Here is a 20,000-nt window from a genome sequence, read left to right on the forward strand (position 1 = left end):
GAATGTCAAAAGTATCGGAAATGAAACACTAAAACTAATATCGAAACTAGATGTTGAAAATCTAAATCCTAAATCTGAATAAATCTGAATTTTTATTATTATCAAGTATTAGAATCGGTGTTGAAAATTTTGTATTTACAGGTTTTATATCTTCAAAATTCACAGGACTTGAACAAAATAAACCACAGTGAAGCAGTCTTAGTCTAGACCTAGATTAATCCTGGTTTAGATCTGATTTAGTCCAGATTTAGTCTTAGTTTTGTTCTAAATTAGCCAAGGTTTAATTTATTTATATTTATATTGCGTATTATTTATTTTGGTTCTAGTCAGTGTTAATTTATCCTAGTTTAGTTCTAGTTGGTTCTGATTCATTTTTAGTCCTGGTTTGGTTTTGGTTTGAGATTAGTTTAGTCCTGATCTAGGCTTAGTTCTGGGTTTAGTCCTAGTTTGGCAAGATCAAAAACCAAGACCAAAACTGTCCTGGATTACTATAGTATTTCTTTTCCATGATTTTGACTCTCTTTAACAAACCTGTGGCTATACCGGCTTGTCCAAGGCTGATCTCATCAGATCTCAGAAGCTCAGCAGGACCGGGCCTGGTTAGTGCTTGAATGGGAGACACTGGGAAAATCAGGTGCCACAGGAGGCGCCAGTCATAAAAAAAAAACAGTTGTTGTGTCCTTAGGCAAGGCACTTCACCCTCATTGCCTAGTATGAAAGTGGTGTGTGTGTGTGAGTGATGGTGGTGGTCGGAGGGACCGATGGAGCAGATTGGCAGCGTCGCTTCAGTCAGTCTGCCCCAGGGCAGCTGTGGCTACAGTAGTAGTTTACCACCTCCAGGTGTGGAGTGAATGAATAATGCTCTGTAAAGCAACTTTGAGTGTCCAAAAAAGTGCTGTATAAAACTGATGCATTATTATTATTAAACTTAACTAGAATTTAGAATTGTTAGAATTTTTAGTTGTGGTTTTAGTCCAGGTTTGGTTCCACTCTGGCAGTGAGGTAGTTCTGGTTTATACGTAATTGAGACAAAATAGTCCAAGATTACTAAGATTACTATAGTTTTGGTTTTCCATGACTAACCCCGAATTCACACCAGGAGCTGCAGCTGCGCTTAACGTAGGCGGAGCTGCGCGTACGCGTAAATTTCAAAGTTTCAATTCACACCAGAACGTCAGAGACGCTCCTGCTACGCAGCCTGCACATCTTCTCACTGTTTTCAGACATCACATTTTGTACTTGCTTTTTATCATTTATTTTATGTTAAAGTGTATTAAGTTAGAATGTGTATTAAGTGTATTATGAATTAAGTACAACTGCAACGCATTTGCGTTTAATGAGGTTTAAATCTATTAGCACGCACATTAAACACCTCAGTTTTTTTTTCCCTTAATAAGGTAAAATCACGTATAATTAACATACATTATGAGCGTGATTAAAATCTTATGTCCGTTCAGGTAATAAGACCTATACTTTTATATGTTGATACAGATGGATAAGGGAAAATAGTCGCTGAAACGTTCAGCGACTTTTAGTTTTAACGTTCTGGAATTTTAAGGGCGGGTCAGGACTAATTCAGGTGTAAACCAGGTCTAAACCACGTCTAAACCATGACTAAACCCGGACTAAACCAGGTCTAATCCTGGAGAGAGAGAGAGAGAGATAGCGAACCCTGAGCCCCGCGGAGCAGGTGTCCGAAAAGCGCGACGGCTGCACGTACCTCTTCACCAAGCTCTGCACCGGTTCTTTCGCCCGCGGACACTCGGGGCTAAACGGAAGGACCTCCGAGCACATTCAGACATGAGTCTTGGTTCTGGTTTAGTCCTGGGTTAGTCCTGGGTTAGTCCTGAGTCCTTATAGAATTGGTGTCTGACATCGTAAATCACGTGCGCGTTGTTTACGTCGCTGTCTTGAGTATGGTTAAATTATTTTGAAAGGGCATCGGAAGTTTATTTTGACACCGCGTGTTTATTTCCTGTCTTTCCCCTGCTGAAAACCTTGGAGACGCGCCGTTGACGCTGCAAAATTAGAAGCTCAACCTGTCTCGAGCAGCGCGGCAGCGTCAGACGCTCGTTGGACGCGCGTATGACACTGTCGGTGTGAACTGTCAGACCGGTTAAAATGGAGTTCTAAAGCAGCGCGTCTGCTGCTCGTGTGCTGTGCTGCTGCGCTTACGCGCCGTTGCGCTTTGGTGTGAATTGGGGGTCACACTCATAAAATAACTTGAATCTACAACTGTTTTATTTAGTTCTGTTTTTGTCCAGATTAACATTTGTCCAGTCTTAACATTGTTCTAAATGAGTCCGGGTTTAATTTATGTATTTTTATATTATTCATAATGTATTTTAGTTCTAGTCAGTTTTATTTTATCGTATCATATCGTATTTTATCGTATTCGTTTATTGTATTTAGTTCTAGTTGGTTGGTTGTTACATTTTTAGTCCTGGTTTAGATCTAATTTAAGGTCTTTTAACACTTATCCTGGTTTGGTCTTGGTTTGAGATTAGAGTAGAGATTAGTTTTGTTTTAGTTTTGTTCTAGATTAGCCTCAGTTTAATTTATCCCACTTTAGTCCTGGTTTAGTCCCGATGTTTTGCAGGACTCTTTAAACACGTTCCAGTTTGACATACACGTGCAAGTCGTGGTTTTCTCGCCTGAATCTCGTCTCCATCTGTTTTTAGTACCATCATTAATCTAAACCAGACCGAACCAGACCCCCCCTCCACCTCTGGACCAATCATTTCCATCCCCCTGAGGATCTGCCCGGCAACACACGCAGCCAATCACAACTCAGGAAACTGAAAATAATTACGACGATTAAGGAGATGGGAGATTTAAAGGTGAACAGTGCAGATATATTGTAAAAACAGCTCTTAGGGTCAAAATAAGTCCTTTGTGTGCCGTTATAAAAACTTTTATCCTTCGAGAACCAGGAAATGCGCTGTTAACATGCTAGTTGTTGTTAGTATCACCATGAAGGCAACATTAAGATCTGATGTTACTGTTCTTATAAACTTTTGAACATTGTGGTGAATAATTAGGAATAACTTTGGACCACTGAAACAGAAAACAGCTCAAAACACTCTGTTCCACCTTGTGATGTCATGTGGTAATACAGGAAGTGCTCCACGGTGCTTTTAATAAACGCCACACACCTTCACTAGAATCATTTGGATCAATTTCAGCCCTGGAATTGCCGATTTCTACTGAGGAAAAGGTAAAAAATAAAGGTAACTTGATGATTTCATGACATCAACAGGTGGAATAGAGCATTTTGAGGTTTGGAGATGTAAACAGAGTAATAATAAAGTTACTCAAAACACAACTCCAGGTCTGTTTTGACGACTTAAACCTCACAAGGACTTTTATATTTTGGCCTAGCAGTATTAGAGGTGAGTTATAGTAGTACTTAAAGCAGTATTCGTAGTAGTAGTACTCACGTTTCTGTAGACAAAGACCCTGAGTTTGAGTCCTCCCACAGTCTCCAGCTCCTGTCCGTGGTACAGGGACTTGGAGGACAGACGTTCCTTCAGGATGTGCTGAGACAAGATGGTCTTCAAGGCGGGAGTCAAGGTCACGCTGCCTGTTCAAACACAAGAAGAGTTCACATTATACACTCTGCTAAACCAGGTCTAAACCAGGTCTAAACCAGGTCTGAACCAGGTTATAACCAGGTCACAACTAGGGCTAAACCAGGTTATAACCAGGTCTAAACCAGGTCTGAACCAGATCACAACTAGGGCTAAACCAGGTCATAACATTCCTAAACCAATTCTAAACCAGGTCTTCTAAACAAGGTCTAAACCAGTTCTACACCAGGAATAAACCAGGTCTAAACAAGATCAAAACCAGGTCTAAACCAGGTCATAAGCAGGACTAAACCATATTTAAACCTTGTCTAAAACAAATCTTCTAAACAAGGTCTCAACCAGGTCTAAACCAGGTCTAAAACAGGTCTTCTAAACCAGGTCTAAATCAGGTCTTCTAAACCAGGTCTAAACCAGGTCACAACCAGGCCTAAACCAAGTCTAAAGCAGGTCTAAACCAGGTCTTCTAAACAAGGTTTAAACCAGCTCTACACCAGGAATAAACCAGGTCTAAACAAGACCTAAACCAGGTCTAAACCAAGTCTTCTAAACGAGGTCTAAACCAGATCATAACCAGGTCTAAAAAGAGGTCTTCTAAACCAGGTCTGAACCAGGTCTTCTAAACCAGGTCTAAACCAGGTCTAAACCAAGTCTAAATCAGGTCTTCTAAACAAGGTCTAAACCAGGTCTAAAACAAGTTTTCTAAATCAGGTCTAAACCAGGTCTAAACCAGGTCTAAAACAAGTTTTCTAAATCAGGTCTAAACCAGGTCACAACCAGGTCTAAAACAAGTGTTTTAAACCAGGTCATAACCAGGTCTAAATCAGGTATAAACAAGGTTACAACCCGGCCTAAACCAGGTCCAAATCAGATCTAAAGCAGGTCATAAACAGGTCTAAACTAGGTCTTTACTAGTTCTAAAACAGGTCTTCTAAACCAGGCCTAAACCAGGTCTAGCTGTCTCCTCACCTTTGAAGGCCTCGTCCAGGGGGATCATCAGCGTCAGGGCCTCTGTACCTGTCAGGTGTGTGCTAAGCCCCGCCTCCACAAACAGCTTTGTTGCCATGGCTACGTTGGAGCTTTCAGCAATTTCCAGAAGTGTCTTTGCTAAAAACAAATAAAAACATGAAATAAAAGTACATAAAGTTACACAATATTTCCATAACAAAACAATATTCATCAATAGACTAAAGAACCATTTACGTCAACTCAAAAAGAGGACCAAATCCAGACTGAACCAGGTCTGAGCCAGGCCTCGGTCCTCACCTGAGTCCGGGATGAGCAGTTCGTTGATGTAGTGGACCACGCCGTTGGTTCCGAGTTGGTCTTTTTTGGTGACGATGGCTTTACCGTTCAGAGTGACCTGATCCGCGTCGCAGCCCACCTCCAGAACTGTGCCCTGCAGCGTCTCCATGGGAACGCCCGACACGATGGACTCTGCACACTGCATGTTCTTCAAGATGTGGTAGTTCAACATGTCTGGAACACAGAAACAGGTCTGAAACTGGACTGAAACTGGTCTGAAACTGGTCTGCAATAGGGCTAGACCAGGACTAAGCAGAAGTAATGATGGACTTCGCACAGTGCATGTTCGTCAAGATGTGGTAGTTCAACAAGTCTGAAATACAGAAAAAGGTCTTAAACTGGACTGAAACTGGGGCTAAGTCAGGACTAAACTAGGACTAAAGTATGATTGAAGTACAACTAAACCAGGACTATTGGTGGACTCTGCACACCCAGGTGGTAGTTCAACAAGTCTGGAACTGGTCTGAAACAGGTCTGAAACAGGTCTGAAACTGGTCTGAAACAGGTCTGAAACAGGTCTGAAACAGGTCTGAAACAGGTCTGAAACTGGTCTGAAACTGGTCTGAAACTGGTCTGAAACTGGTCTGAAACAGGTCTGAAACTGGTCTGAAACAGGTCTGAAACAGGTCTGAAACAGGTCTGAAACAGGTCTGAAACAGGTCTGAAACTGGTCTGAAACTGGTCTGAAACAGGTCTGAAACTGGTCTGAAACAGGTCTGAAACAGGTCTGAAACTGGTCTGAAACTGGTCTGAAAGGTCTGAAACTGGTCTGAAACTGGTCTGAAACAGGTCTGAAACTGTCTGAAACTCTGAACTGTCTGAAACTGGTCTGAAACTGGTCTGAAAGGTCTGAAACAGGTCTGAAATTGGTCTGAAACAGGTCTGAAACTGGTCTAAAACTGGTCTGAAACAGTCTGAAACAGTCTGAAACAGGTCTGAAACTGGAAACTGGTCTGAAACAGGTCTGAAACTGGTCTGAAACAGGTCTGAAACTGTCTGAAACTGGTCTGAAACAGGTCTGAAACAGGTCTGAAACTGGTCTGAAACAGGTCTGAAACTGGTCTGAAACAGGTCTGAAACAGGTCTGAAACAGGTCTGAAACTGGTCTGAAACAGGTCTGAAACTGGTCTGAAACTGGTCTGAAACAGGTCTGAAACAGGTCTGAAACAGGTCTGAAACAGGTGAAACTGAAACTGGTCTGAAATAGTCTGAAACTGAAACTGGTCTGAAACTGGTCTGAAACTGGTCTGACTGAAACTGGTCTAAAATAGGGGTAGACCAGGTCTAAACTAGGACTAAACCAGGACAAACCAGGACGTGGTAGTCCAACCTGTCTGGAATACAGAAACTGGTTTGAAACTGATCTGAAATTGGTCTGAAACTGGTCTAAAATAGGGCTAGTAGTAGTAGTAACTTTAAAACTAGCAGCAGCAGCAGTAGTAGTAGTAGTAGTAGTAGTAGTAGTAGTTCAAAAAAAGTTGTAACAGTAGTAGTAGTAGAAGAAGTACAAGTACTAGTAGTAGGAGGATGTGGAGTAGTACTAATACTAAATAGTAGTAGTAGTAGTAGTAGTAGTAGTAGTAGTGGTAGTAGTAGAAGTACAAGTAGTAGTAGGAGGACGTGGTGGAGTAGTAGTAGTAGTAACTTAAAAAAGATTAGAAGTAGTACAAGAGGTACAAGTAATTGTAGTAGTAGTAGTAGTAGTAGTAGTAGTAGTAGTAGTTCAAAAAAAGTTGCAACAGTGGTAGTAGTAGAAGAAGTACAAGTACTAGTAATAGGAGGATGTGGAGTAGTAGTAGTAATGTCAAAAACAGTAGTAACAGTAGCAGTAGAAGAAGTACGAGTAGTAGTAGCAGTAGTAGTAGTTCAAAAAAAGTTGTAACAGTAGTAGTAGTAGAAGAAGTATGAGTAGTAGTAGTAGTTCAAAAAGAATAGTAACAATAGTAGTTGTGTAGAAGAAATACAAGTAGTACTATCATCAGGAGGAATTACTAAACAAGATTCATCAAACAAGAGCCAATGATTTACTACTAAGTGATACTTGTCTGCAACATGAACAGGTACCAAACCAAGACTAAACCAGAACTAAACCAGGACTAAACCAGGACTAAACCAGGACTAAACCAGGCCTCACCTCTCAGAGCGATGGGGTCTCCGAGGATGCGGTTGAGAGTTTCCGGTGGGATCTTCTCGAAGGCGTCGTTGGTCGGAGCAAAAATGGTGTAGTGTCCTCCAGACTCCAACATGGCCGTCAGCCCGGCGGCCGCGATCGCCGTCTGTCACAACAAAACAAACTCTCAAATGTGAACCAACCGAGAGGAGCAGGCAGAAGAAGAATTGGGGACCTGTCACGATAATTCCTAGATTTTATCGTTCAATATGTGATAGATGGAACAATCAATTTTGGGGTCAATTTTTTGTTATTTTTCAGTTCTGTGAAAAGATTTGGACTGTAGACGATAGAATAAATAACTTTTATGACTCATTGTAGATATAAACTAACTACTAAAGTGTTTTATTCTACTGTTTATTTATCACAGCTCTTGTTTTTAGAATAATCTTGGGGATAATCCTGCTTTAGGGTTACAGTGTCAGTACCGTAAAATACCAAATAATAACCAGTGTTGGGGAGTAACAGATTACATGTACCAGCGTTACGTAATCAGAGTACAAATTATGAGTAACTGTATTCGGTTACAGTTACTGTTTCAATGAGTGGTAATTGGATTACAGTTACTTTGTTGAAATAAATGGATTACATGGCAGTCTGTTCCTGTTTTCACATTTTGAGCTAAACCAGGACTAAAACCAGGACTAAACCAGGCCTAAACCAGGTCTAACTCAGGACTAAACCGGGACAAAACCAGTACTAAACTAAGACTAAAACCACGACCAAAACCAGGACTAAACCAGGCCTAAACCAGATCTAAAACAGGACTAAACAGGACTAAACTGGGAGTAAAACCAGGTCTAAACAATATGACACTAACAGTAGGTGGACATAATTTAAAGCAGCAGTGATCTCATATAAAAATCATTTCTCTATCAGTAATATTTTTCATAGGCTTAAGGAAAGACTGGACTTTTTATTTTCTTTTGGCACATAAAACATCTCATGTTAAGATTTTCTCGTCTTTGCTTCTCTACAGTCAAACAAAAGCCTCTTCATGGAGACTTGAACTCAACAGCCAATTTGAAGAGAACAAACATGAATTTTCTGGATGTGGTTGCTTCATTCATGTAGTTTTAAAAAGCATGACAATATGAAGTAATCCAAAGTATTCAGATTACATTACTCACTTTAAGTAATTTAATGAAATACGTTACAAACTACATTTTGGGGTATGTAATCTGTAATCTGTAGGGGAATACATTTTAAAAGTCACCTTCCCAACACTGATAATAACCAGGTGCAGGTGTATATTTTGATAAATAACCGTTCCAGATAAACGCCGAGTCTAATTAACTAGCCTGTTGGAGAAGTTTTCAGCTTGTCCAAGAAAGTAAAAGGCTGAAGACCAACTGGACGTCTTAAGCAGGAGAAGTTTATTTACCATCACCACTTGAAAATGTGAACATAGTCTGATTTCAAAAGTGAACATAGTGTGATCTTTGAGTGTTTAAGCCCCTCTAGTCTGTTTCCAAAGGAGGAGGTTTATAAAGCGAGTGTGGTGAGACTATTAAGGCCAATATGCACCGGTTAAACAGCAGCATGCAACAATTTAGATAATGGTATGACGATGGTGTGCCAAGAGAAGATCATAGTGTAAATATAAGCTTTTATGAGTCGATGTTAAACTGAGATGTACGTGGAAGATAAATGACTTCAGTTCTCTTACATAGCTGTATAGGCGAGTTTCATTGTTGACAAAAGCGCGCGTTGCATGCTGGGAATTATTTTGGTCGGCGGCAAGAAACACTAATTCAACATGACGGACGGAGTGAGAAAGCACGTAAAGGGTATTGATCCCGGTTATTTATCCACTCTAACGGCAGAGGACCCAAGACCATTTGACCAGAAATTGGTCATAAGCATCGACGGACGACAAATCACCCTTTTCAACCCCGACAAAAGGTGGAACAAACCAAATCTCTGGTCAGAATCGCCAACTACCTGGACAAATATTCATTTCGGCGATATCTACAATGACTTGGTGGAAACTCCTGGGCCTTTCACAGCAGAAAAGATGAAAACCTCCAAGAGTCTTGATGTGTTGTTGAACTTGTTGGAGTCCACGGTTTGTTAGGATCTTCTACGTTTGCTCTGCGAATGTTTGAAAGTCGTTTAATTCACCGCTAATTTTCTTTTCACTCAGAAGACGAAAAAGACATTTTCCTTCTTCCGTGCTTCTATTTGTGCGTCCGATAATGCAGCAGGAATTTACCATTATCAGGGATAAATACGTGAGGTTACACACTGTGGTTGACGCTATCGTGTTTCTTGCCGCCAACCAAAATATTTCCCAGCATGCAACGCGGGCTTTTAATAACAATGACGTCAGCTGAAACTCGCCTATAGAAAGTCGCCTATGCCGACACCCCCAGCAGTTGCTCTGGCTGCTGCTGAGGAGGCTGCTCAAACTCACTTTTTTTTGTGCTTTATTTAACCAAGATTTCAGTGATTAGTGCAGTGAGTCAGTCCTGTCTTCACCAAACTGGTTGTGTGACTCGGAATGAATAGGCTCTACTCTCACCTTCACTGAAAAAGTAGAGGACGATCAAAGCTCTGCAGGACCGTCTCAGGGACGTACAGACCTGGCTGAGCGCAAACTTCCTGAATCTAAATCATTAAAAAAAATGAGATTGTGGTGTTTGGGTAAACGAACCCATTGCTTGGGCAGGACAGTGTGACTGGTCCTCTGTCCTCCTACAGGCGAGTTTCAGCTGACGTCATTGTTATTAAAAGCCCGCGTTGCATGCTGGGAAATATTTTGGTTGGCGGCAAGAAACACGGTAGCGTCAAACACAGTGTGTAACCTCACGTATTTATCCCTGATAATGGTAAATTCCTGCTGCATTATCGGACGCACAAATAGAAGCACGGAAGAAGGAAAATGTCTTTTTCGTCTTCTGAGTGAAAAGAAAATTAGCGGTGAATTAAACGACTTTCAAACATTCGCAGAGCAAACGTAGAAGATCCTAACAAACCGTGGACTCCAACAAGTTCAACAACACATCAAGACTCTTGGAGGTTTTCATCTTTTCTGCTGTGAATGGCCCAGGAGTTTCCACCAAGTCATTGTGGATATCGCCGAAATGAATATTTGTCCAGGTAGTTGGCGATTCTGACCAGAAATTTGGTTTGGTCCACCTTTTGTCGGGGTTGAAAAGGGTGATTTGTCGTCCGTCGATGCTTATGACCAATTTCTGGTCAAATCATCTTTGGTCCTCTACTGTTAGAGTGGATAAATAACCAGGATCAATACACTTTACGTGCTTTCTCGCTCTGTCCTACATGCTGAATTAGTGTTTATTGCCACCGACCAAAATAATTCCCAGCATGCAACGCGGGAACGCAGTGAGGAATCTTTGAGTGATTGTGGACTCAGTGTTCAAACTGGACAAGCACATTAGCTCTGTGATTAAGTCCACCTTCTTTCAGTTCAGGCTCCTCTCTAAAGTAAAGCCCTACCTCCCACGGGCAGAGTTTGAAAGAGCTGTTCATGCTTTTGTAACATCACACCTGGACTATTGTAATTCTTCGTATGCAGGGTTGGACTAGGGCTCCCTGCAGCGCTGACAACACGTCCAGAACACTGCAGCTCGTCTACTCACAGATACTAAGAAATGTGAACACATCACACCTGTTCTGTGTGACCTGCACTGGCTCCCAGTGTTGTGAAAGTTACTTTTAAAATGTAATCCCCTACAAATTACAGATTACAGATTACAAACCCCAAAATGTAGTTTGTAACGTAATCCATTAAATTACTTAAAGTGATTAACGTAATCTGAATACTTTGGATTACTTGATTTCCTGTAGAGAAGCAAAGACGAGGAAATCTTCACAAAAGAAATTTTGTCTGCTAAAAGAAACTAAAAAGCCCAGACTTTACATAACCATATTAAAAATATTATGATAATATTATATTATTGATAGAAGAGGAGGAGACACGGACCATGCAGCATGATTTAGTCCTGTTAAATCCTGTTTGAGACCTGGTTTAGTCCTATTTTAGTCTATTTAGACCTGGGTTTAGTCCTGGTTTAGACCTGGTTTAGACCTGGTTTTAGACCTGGTTTTAGACCTGGTTTAGACCTGGTTTTAGACCTGGTTTAGACCTGGTTTAGACCTGGTTTAGACCTAGACCTGGTTTTAGACCTGGTTTAGACCTGGTTTTAGACCTGGTTTAGACCTGGTTTTAGACCTGGTTTAGACCTGGTTTTAGACCTGGTTTAGACCTGGTTTTAGACCTGGTTTTAGACCTGCTTTAGACCTGCTTTAGACCTGCTTTAGACCTGCTTTAGTCCTGGTTTAGTCCTGGTTTAGATCTGGTTATAGACCTGATTTTAGACCTGCTTTAGACCTGGTTTAGTTCTGGTTTAGACCTGGTTTAGACCTGTTTTAGTGTCCAGCAATGAGTGGAATTACCGGAAAAAAAAAAAAGAAAAAAAAAGGAATATAGCCTAAAATGTGAAAACAGGAAAAAAATACCGGCGTGTAATCCAATTATTTCAACAAAGTAACTGTAATCCAATTACCACTCACTGAAACAGTAACTGTAACTGAATACAGTTACTCATAATTTGTACTCTGATTATGTAACTCCGGCACATGTAATCTGTTACTCCCCAACACTGCTGGTTCCCTGTTTTATATCGGGTGCAATTTAAAATGTTATTAATTGTTGTTAAATGTTTGCACTCTATGGGTCCAGTCTATTTGAATGAATTACTGCAGCCCTGTCCTCCGCCCTGAGATCAGACGACCAGCTCCTGTTGGTCGAGCCCAAAACTAGACTCAAGACGAGAGGTGACGGAGTCTTTTCTGTTACAGACTGTGGAACAACCTTCCTCTTCCTGTCAGATCCTCTCAGTCTGTAACTCAGTTTAAGACGAGACTGAAAACTCACCTCTTCTCCCTGGCATTTAGTACGAGCTATCAGGTTATCTTGGTGTTTTTATTGTAGTTTTCAGTATTTATGTATTTGTAACTGTTTCTTCTATTTTGTTGACTGGTATGTGAAGCACTTTGGTCAGCTGAAGTTGTTTTAAATGTGCTGTATAAATAAACTTGAACTGAATTGAGGAAAAGATGACGTTGCTGTTTAATTGCGAAGTGACGTAAAAAAAAAAAAAAAAAAAAGAAAGATGGCACAACTTAGCGGGCAGAAAATGGGAGCAGTTTTTAGGAGTTTTGGTAAAATTACTTCAGTTTGGTAAATGGAAGGAAGCAGCAATGTCATCGTGGCTGCTGTGCCGTAAGAGGAAAGTTGCGGCAAAGGGGCGAGGCGGCGGGAATCGTGCCCACGAGGTCGGCAAAGTAGTCGTCAGGCCATCAGCGACACCTCCTCTGAGGCGTGGCGTAAAAACTAAATTATAGTCGTACTGGTTAAAAGATTTTGAGTTGCAAGATTTTTGTGAGGAAGGAATTAATCACCTTCCCCAAATTGCCGCCTGGTCTCAAATAAAAGCCTAGTGATGCCTCGACTATTATTTGGTATTTTATGGTATATCACACTTTAGAATTTCATATCCTGACAGACCTAGACAGGATCAGAGCCAGGAGTAGAATGGCATTTGAAGTATTTGAAGTATTTGAAGTATTAGACGTATATTGTTGATGTTTTTACCCTGAGCGTCTCCAGATCGTCGTCCACCTCGATGATCGTCTGGATGTCGTTGGAGACGGCGGTGATGACCCGGTCCACCACGTGCACGATGCCGTTTGTGGCGTGCTGGTCGGGTTTGATGAGGCGGGCGCAGTTCACCGTCACGATCTGAAGGGGGCGCACAAACACGGACAGGGTTTGAGTGTTTACGCTGTGACGTGTTCTGTTTTTTAGTCCTGACATAGTCCTGTTGTTTTACTCTTTAGTCCTGGTTTAGACCCTGGTTTCAGACATGGTTTAGTCTTGGTTTAGACCTCGTTGAGTCCTGGTTTAGTCTGGTGATAGTCTCCAGATCAAGTGTCTCTCAAAACAAAGAGTAGACGTGTTATTTATAATAATTTTAAAACATACTTTTTAAACTTCCCTTTTTTAGTTTTAGACATTTTATCGGAACTGCTTTTCCTTCTGCTTTTAATGGTGTTTGATTTCGGTTTCAGTTCTAGTTCTGTATTTAGTCCTGGTTGGGTCCTGGTTCAGTCCTGACTCAGTCTTGGTTTAGTTCTAGTTCAGTGCTAGAGGAGTCCAACTTCAGCACCGGTTCAGTCCTGGATTAGTCTTGGCTTACTCTTAAATCCTTGGCTAGTTGTAAATACTGCTTGTGACCTGGTTTAGTCTTCTCTCAGTCCTTGTCCTGGTTCAGTCCTGGTCCAGTCTCAGTTCTCATTCAGTATAGTCCTGGTTCAGTCCTGGCTCAGTCCTGTTTCAGTCTTTATCCAGTCCTGGTTCATTTCTCATCCAGTTCTTGTCTAGTCCTGGTTCAATCCTACTTGATTCTTGGTCCAGTTTTGGTTCAGTTCTAGTTCAGGCTTAGTCCAGTCCTGGTCCAGTCTTAATTCAGTCTTAGTCCAGTCCTGGTTCGGTCCTGGTTCAGTACTGTTCAGTCTTCATCCATTCCTGGTTCAGTTCTTATCCAGTTCTGGTCTAGTCTTGGTTCAATCCGGCTTGATTCTTGGTCCAGTTTTGGTTCAATTCTAGTTCAGTCTTAGTCCAGTCCTGGTTCAGTAGTGGCTCAGTCCTCATTAAGTCCTGGTTCAGTCCTGGTCCAGTCCTGGTTCAGTCTTAGTTCAGTTATGGTTCAGTTCTGGTTTAACTTGCTCCAGTCTTACTTCAGTCTTGCTCCAGTTCTGGCTCAGTTCTAGTCCAGCCTTAGTTCAGTCCTGGTCCAGTCTTTGTCCAGTTTTAGTCCAGTCTTAGTCAAATCTTAGTCCAGTTTTAGTCCAGTCATAATCAAGTCTTAGTCCAGTCCTGGTCCAGTCCTGGTTCTCTCTTCACCCCATTGGAGCAGTGCTGCACGTGCATGTTGAAGTCCTGGTTCAGTTTTGGTTCAGTCCTGGTCCAGTCTTAGTCTAACTGTAGTCAAGTCTTAATCCAGTTTTAGTCCAGTCTTGGCCCAGTCTTAGTTCAGTCCTGGTCTAGTCCTGATCCAGTCCCAGTTCTTTCCTCACCCCGTTAGAATATTGCTGCATGTCCACATGGAAGTCCTGGTTCAGTTATAGCTCAGTTTTGGTTCAGCCCTTGTCCAGTCTTAGTCCAGTCCCGGTCCAGTATTAGTCCAGTCTTAGTCCAGTTCCTAATTCAGTCCTAGTCCAGTCCCAGTTCTTTCCTCACCCTGTTAGAGTAGTGCTGCGTGTCAACATCGAAGTCCTGGAAGTCCTGGTTCAGTTATAGTTCAGTTTTGGTTCAACCCTGGTCCAGTCTTAGTCCAATCTTTGTCCAGTCGTAGTCAAGTCTTAGTCCAGTTCTGGTCCAGTCCCGGTTCTCTCCTCACCCCGTTGGAGTAGTGCTGCACGTGCACGTTGAAGTCCTGGTACATGGAGGTGAAGGTGGCTCCGTGCTTCAGTTCTTCTGAGGTCAGTCTCTTGTTCACCATGTGGTAGTGCAGAGCGTTCAGCAGCTCGATGTTCACGTTACTCACCAGAGCATCCAAGATCTCCTACAAACACACAAATAACAACACAAAACATCACCAGAGCGTCCAGGATCTCCTACAAATACACAAATAACAACAAATACACAAATAACAACCCAAAACATCACCAGAGCGTCCAAGATCTCCTACAAATACACAAATAACAACACAAAACATCACCAGAGCGTCCAAGATCTCCTACAAATACACAGAAAAACAACACAAAACATCACCAGAGCGTCCAAGATCTCCTACAAATACACAAATAACAACACAAAACATCACCAGGAGAGCGTCCAAGATCTCCTACAAATACACAGAAAAACAACACAAAACATCACCAGAGCGTCCAAGATCTCCTACAAATACACAGAAAAACAACACAAAACATCACCAGAGCGTCCAAGATCTCCTACAAATACACAGAAAAACAACACAAAACATCACCAGAGCGTCCAGGATCTCCTACAAATACACAGAAAAACAACACAAAACATCACCAGAGCGTCCAAGATCTCCTACAAATACACAAATAACAACACAAAACATCACCAGAGCGTCCAAGATCTCCTACAAATACACAAAACATCACCAGTACAAGATCACCTACAAAGATACATAAATAGTCCAGAAGTAGGTGGTGTAGTCGTCCCATAGACTGTATAAAGAAGTGGACTGACGGAGTGGGACATCACCAATAGTGTTCAGCTCCAGTCAAATGAAGCTCATTGAAGTTTGCAGTTACAGGAACGAATTTGGAGCCATATTAGGAATACAAACGGACAAAATAGTGGAGAAAAAAAACAACATGTAGAGTGGGTTAATATGAACATTTTGAGAACATAATGACGAGGTTCACAGCAGCAGTTACAGAGAGAGGGGTGATAATATTTTAATGTAAAGTCAACAGGCTTTAGTCTCGCTTACATCACAAACCAGAAAGACGTTTGGAAACATGTGATGACAACTTCCGGTGTAGTTCCCGACGCTGGACTCATTGACCGACTGTGATAAAACCCACTGAAGTAAATGTGATCAGCGGTAAAATGAAGACTGCAGACGTATGTGCTGTTTGGAATCATCTTGAATTTGGTGCCTCGTCTCTTCTAATCACATATACATAAAAATTCTTTTGATTCTCTAGATTATAACCCTGCATTTGGTTCCATATCTGGCCAAAATATTTGGGTCCAATTAACATTTAGAGGTTGCTCAAGACACATAGCACTATAGAGTCTATTCTATAACATAGCAAACCAAATAAATAAGGATTATTCAAATAATTTGTCATAGTCCATAGTCCATAAAAGTTGCATAGAAAGTCCATAAAGTCCATCAAAAATATCTTAGAAAGTCCAGCTCCACTGTGGTTTTGTTGGCGTCACTAAAGATGTACCTGTGCTCTTTGACACCTGCAGTAGATCCTGTTTCTGATCTTCATTCTTTGTTCGTACAGTTAAAATTTTGAACAAGCTTCACATCCTTTCAGCAACGTCACTGATAACTTTCCTGGATTTCACAGTTTTATCAGCCTTCTGAAAGTCTGCATCATCAGTCCAGTCTGCTGTTGGAGAATTGTTAAAAATGTGTTTGGCAGATCAAAAGCTTCGAAAAAACTAATTGTGCTGGTGGAAACAAAATCACTGATCTGCCTCTCTTCATAATCTGCTTGATTAAGGGCGTCACGTCGCTTTGGTGGAACCTCTGAAGCTTCCTCTTCCATGATATTGTGAACCATCAGCTTCATCTGCTCTTCTGTCACACTGGAGTTGAAGAATTCCAGGCCAAACATTTCTTCACTCAAGCACCAAAGATGTCGGCCAAAAGCTGTTCAGGCTGCTTTCTTGACAACTGAATTTTTATACTGTGACAGCTTCATGCAGAAACTTCATGCAACTTGAGGAACCTCTAAAACAGGGGTGTCAAACTCATTTTGGTCCGGGGGTCGTATCCAACCAACTTTGATCCAAAAGGGCTGAATCTGAAAACTCACGGCATATAAACCCTAAAATAACAATAAGTTCAAATATTTGTGCAGAGAAACACAAATCTATTACAGAAATCTTTTTTTTATTGATGAACTCTTTCTTTTACAAAATATTATAATATTATGAACAACCTGAAACTTTAAGAAACATGTAATTTCAACACAATGTTTTAACATTAACTTGTATGTAAATAGGAAAGTAAGTCAATTTTTCTTGTAAAATCCTGCACTCGGCTCCACTTTTCTCATGTTGGACATTTTTCTGATGAGGGTGTCACGGTCAACAGTCAAAACGATCGTCCTTTAAGAGCGTTTGGAAAGAGACAAGTCTTCATTTGTGCTGCTCTGGTGGGAGGGGCCACGTACAGAGACGCTGGAGACGCTGCTCTGATAAACACCACAGAAAATTAACAATATTTTAATAGAAAATATAATTTAAATATTTTAGTAGAAAATCAGCCGAGGGCCAGATTAAAGGTCTTGGAGGGCCGGATCTGGCCCCCGGGCCGTATGTTTGACACCTGTGCTCTAAAACATCTCCTTTTTCTTCAAATTTTCTTCCTAAATTGTCTTCTGGATTCTAAAACCTAATGCAAGGTTCTAATCGTGGTTGATGGATCACCCTAGTACCCAGTGCGCTTGGAGTTGTGCGTCAGTGGCAAAATAATAAAAACTGAGGTGTGGTTGTAATTGTTGATTAGACAAACATAACAACACTACAACGACATGGAGATAAAGAAAACTGGGACATTTTTCCTAGATTTTGTCAGACTTACTACCACAAACAGAGCCCGTCGGAAGTTGCCGTCGCATGTTTCCAAATACAGTCTATCAGTAGTATGAGTAGTTGTAGTAGTAGTGCTAATAGTAGTAGAAGGAGGTGGATTAGTAACATGAGAGCTGATGCAAACTGGTCACGGTAACATCCAAAAAACACCAAACATCAGAACATGGTCCAGCGTCTCCCGTACAGCAGGTCATATGTTCAAATATAAAGTCTCCTGCAGGATCCAGACTCCTGTGGTCCCTAATCTGTTGACACAGCAGTTCCCCGTTGCCTTTAGGCCTCCTCAGAATAGTATTAGTTTAACAGCTCATATTTCAGTCTTTGTAAAGTTAACGCTCCTGAACGTGCACTTTTAACACATTGTTTCCAAAATCATTCACCACTAAATTAACAACACGCAGGACACGGCCAAAAGCTCACACTACTGCAGAGAAACAAAACAAACACCGCCGCAGAGGCCAGGAGAGCCAATCAAAACAAACCAGACAATGACTGCAACAGGAGGAGGAAGAGGAGAAGGAGGACAAGGAGGTGGAGGACGAGGAGGAGGTGGAGGATGAGGAGCAAGAGGATTAGGACAAGGATGAGGAGGACGAGGAGAAGGAAGAGGAGCAGGACGAGCAGGAGGAGGTGGAGAGGGAGCAGGAGGAGGAGAAGGAGCAGGAGGAAGAGGAACAGGAGGAGCAGAGGAAGCACGAGGAGGTGGAGGATGAGCAGGAGGAGGACGGGGAGGAGCAGGAGGAGGACGAGGAGGAGCAGGAGAAGGACAAGAAGGAGGAGGACGAGGAGGAGCAGGAGGAGGAGGAGCAGAAGGAGGATGAGGAGGAGCAGGAGGAGGACGAGGAGGAGCAGGAGGAGGACGAGCAGGAGGAGGAGGAGGAGGAGCGAGGAGGAGCAGGAGGAGGATGAGGAGGAGCAGGAGGAGGAGGAGGAGAGGAGGAGCAGGAGGAGGACGAGGAGGAGCAGGAGGAGGAGGAGGCAGGAGGAGGAGGAGGAGGATGAGGAGGAGCAGGAGGAGGACGAGGAGGAGCAGGAGGAGGAGGAGCAGGAAGGAGGAGGATGAGGAGGAGCAGGAGGAGGAGGACGAGGAGGAGCAGGAGGACAAGGAGGAGCAGGAGAAGGACAAGGAGGAGCAGGAGGAGGACGAGCAGGAGCAGGAAGAGAACGAGGAGCAGGAGAAGGACAAGAAGGAGAAGAAGGAGGACGAGCAGGAGGAGGACAAGGAGAAACAGGAGGAGGAGCAGGAGGAGGACGAGAAGGAGCAGGAGGATGAGGAAGTGGAGGATGAGGAGAAGGATGAGGAGGGTCAGGAGGATCAGGAGGAAGAGGAGGAGGATGGGGAGGAGAAATAGTATTAGTTGTAGTAGAAGGAGTAACAGTAGTACAAGTAGTAGTAATAGTAGGAGGAGGGAGAGGAGGAGATGGAGTAGTAGTAGTTGTAGTAGCTGTACTAACAGTAGTACAAGTAGTAGTAGGATGAGTTGGAGTAGTATTAGTTGTAGTAGAAGTAGTACCAGTAGTACAAGGAGGAGTAGGAAAAAAGATCAGTTGGAGTATTAGTTGTAGTAGAAGTAGTAATAGTAGTACTAGTAGTAGTAGGAGGAGGAGGAGGAAGAGGTGAAGTAGGTTTAGTTGTAGTAGAAGCAGTACCAGTAATAGTAGTAGCAGAAGAAGAAGAAGTACAAGTAGTAGTAGTAGGAGGAGGTGGTGTAGCATTAGTTGTAGTAGACGTAGTAATAGTAGTACTAGTAGTAATAGTAGGAGGCGGAGGAGGAGGTGCAGTAGTAGTAGTCGTTGTTGTAGTCGAAGTAGTACCAGTAGTAGTAGTAGTAGAAGAAGAAGTACAAGTAGTAGTAGTAGGAGGTGGAGTAGTATTAGTTGTAGTAGACGCAGTAGTAGTAATAGTAGTAGCAGATGAATAAGTACAAGTAGTAGTAGTGGTCATAGTAGGAAGTGGTGGTGCAGTATTCATAGTAATCGTAGTAGTAGGAGGATGCGGTGCAGTGTCCATAGCATTCATAGTATTCGTAGTATCTGTAGTACTTGTAGTAGTACTTACATTAGGTAGTGCGGCCCAGGCCTCGTTACTTGGGGCGAAGAAAGTGAAACTTCCTGGTCCTTCGATCTCGGGTCTGAGCTGAGCCCGGTCTGAGTACATCTGTGTAGTAGTGGCCCCCACCGCCCCCAGGGTATGGTAAATATTCACCAACGGCAGAGCTGTACACACAAGTACTGCGATTAGTACTTCAACAAGACACGACTTCACCACAACAGAATAAAACAGCAACTGATACAAGTACAAATCATGACTTAATAAAATCCCATTGGTGGCTGTAGTAGCAGAAGTAGTAGTAGTTGTAGTACTAGTAGCAGTTGAAGTAGTAATAGTAGTCATGAGCAATGGTAGGACAAGAAGTAGTGGAAATAGTAACAGTAGTAGTAGCAGTAGAAGTCATGATAATAGCAGTAGTAGTATTAGTAGTAGTACTAGTAGCAGTAGTAGTAGTGATAATAGCAGTAGCAGCAATAATAACAGTAGTAGTAATAAGTAACAAGTAATAGCAGTAATAGAGTAACAGAAGTAGTAGCAGTA

At 42.2% G+C, this 20,000-nt stretch overlaps 1 protein-coding gene across 2 annotated transcripts in view; it reads right to left on the reverse strand.

Annotated features, from left to right (window-relative positions):
* Positions 1 to 20,000, reverse strand: part of tgfbi (transforming growth factor, beta-induced) — a 124,616-nt gene that overhangs the window by 30,386 nt on the left and 74,230 nt on the right. For both annotated transcript variants that reach the window (XM_055160113.1, XM_055160112.1), the window contains exons 6-12: positions 19,467 to 19,624; positions 14,493 to 14,657; positions 12,686 to 12,832; positions 7,027 to 7,168; positions 4,854 to 5,066; positions 4,557 to 4,694; positions 3,441 to 3,583 (exon numbers count right to left, since the gene is read on the reverse strand). In XM_055160113.1, the coding sequence (XP_055016088.1) occupies positions 3,441 to 3,583; positions 4,557 to 4,694; positions 4,854 to 5,066; positions 7,027 to 7,168; positions 12,686 to 12,832; positions 14,493 to 14,657; positions 19,467 to 19,624 (1,106 nt within the window). The remainder of the gene's footprint in view (positions 1 to 3,440; positions 3,584 to 4,556; positions 4,695 to 4,853; positions 5,067 to 7,026; positions 7,169 to 12,685; positions 12,833 to 14,492; positions 14,658 to 19,466; positions 19,625 to 20,000) is intronic.

Source organism: Boleophthalmus pectinirostris, unplaced genomic scaffold, assembly GCF_026225935.1.
Source record: "Boleophthalmus pectinirostris isolate CB_2022bp ecotype Guang Dong unplaced genomic scaffold, ASM2622593v1 HiC_scaffold_3, whole genome shotgun sequence".
In the NCBI taxonomy this organism is placed as follows: domain Eukaryota; kingdom Metazoa; phylum Chordata; class Actinopteri; order Gobiiformes; family Gobiidae; genus Boleophthalmus; species Boleophthalmus pectinirostris.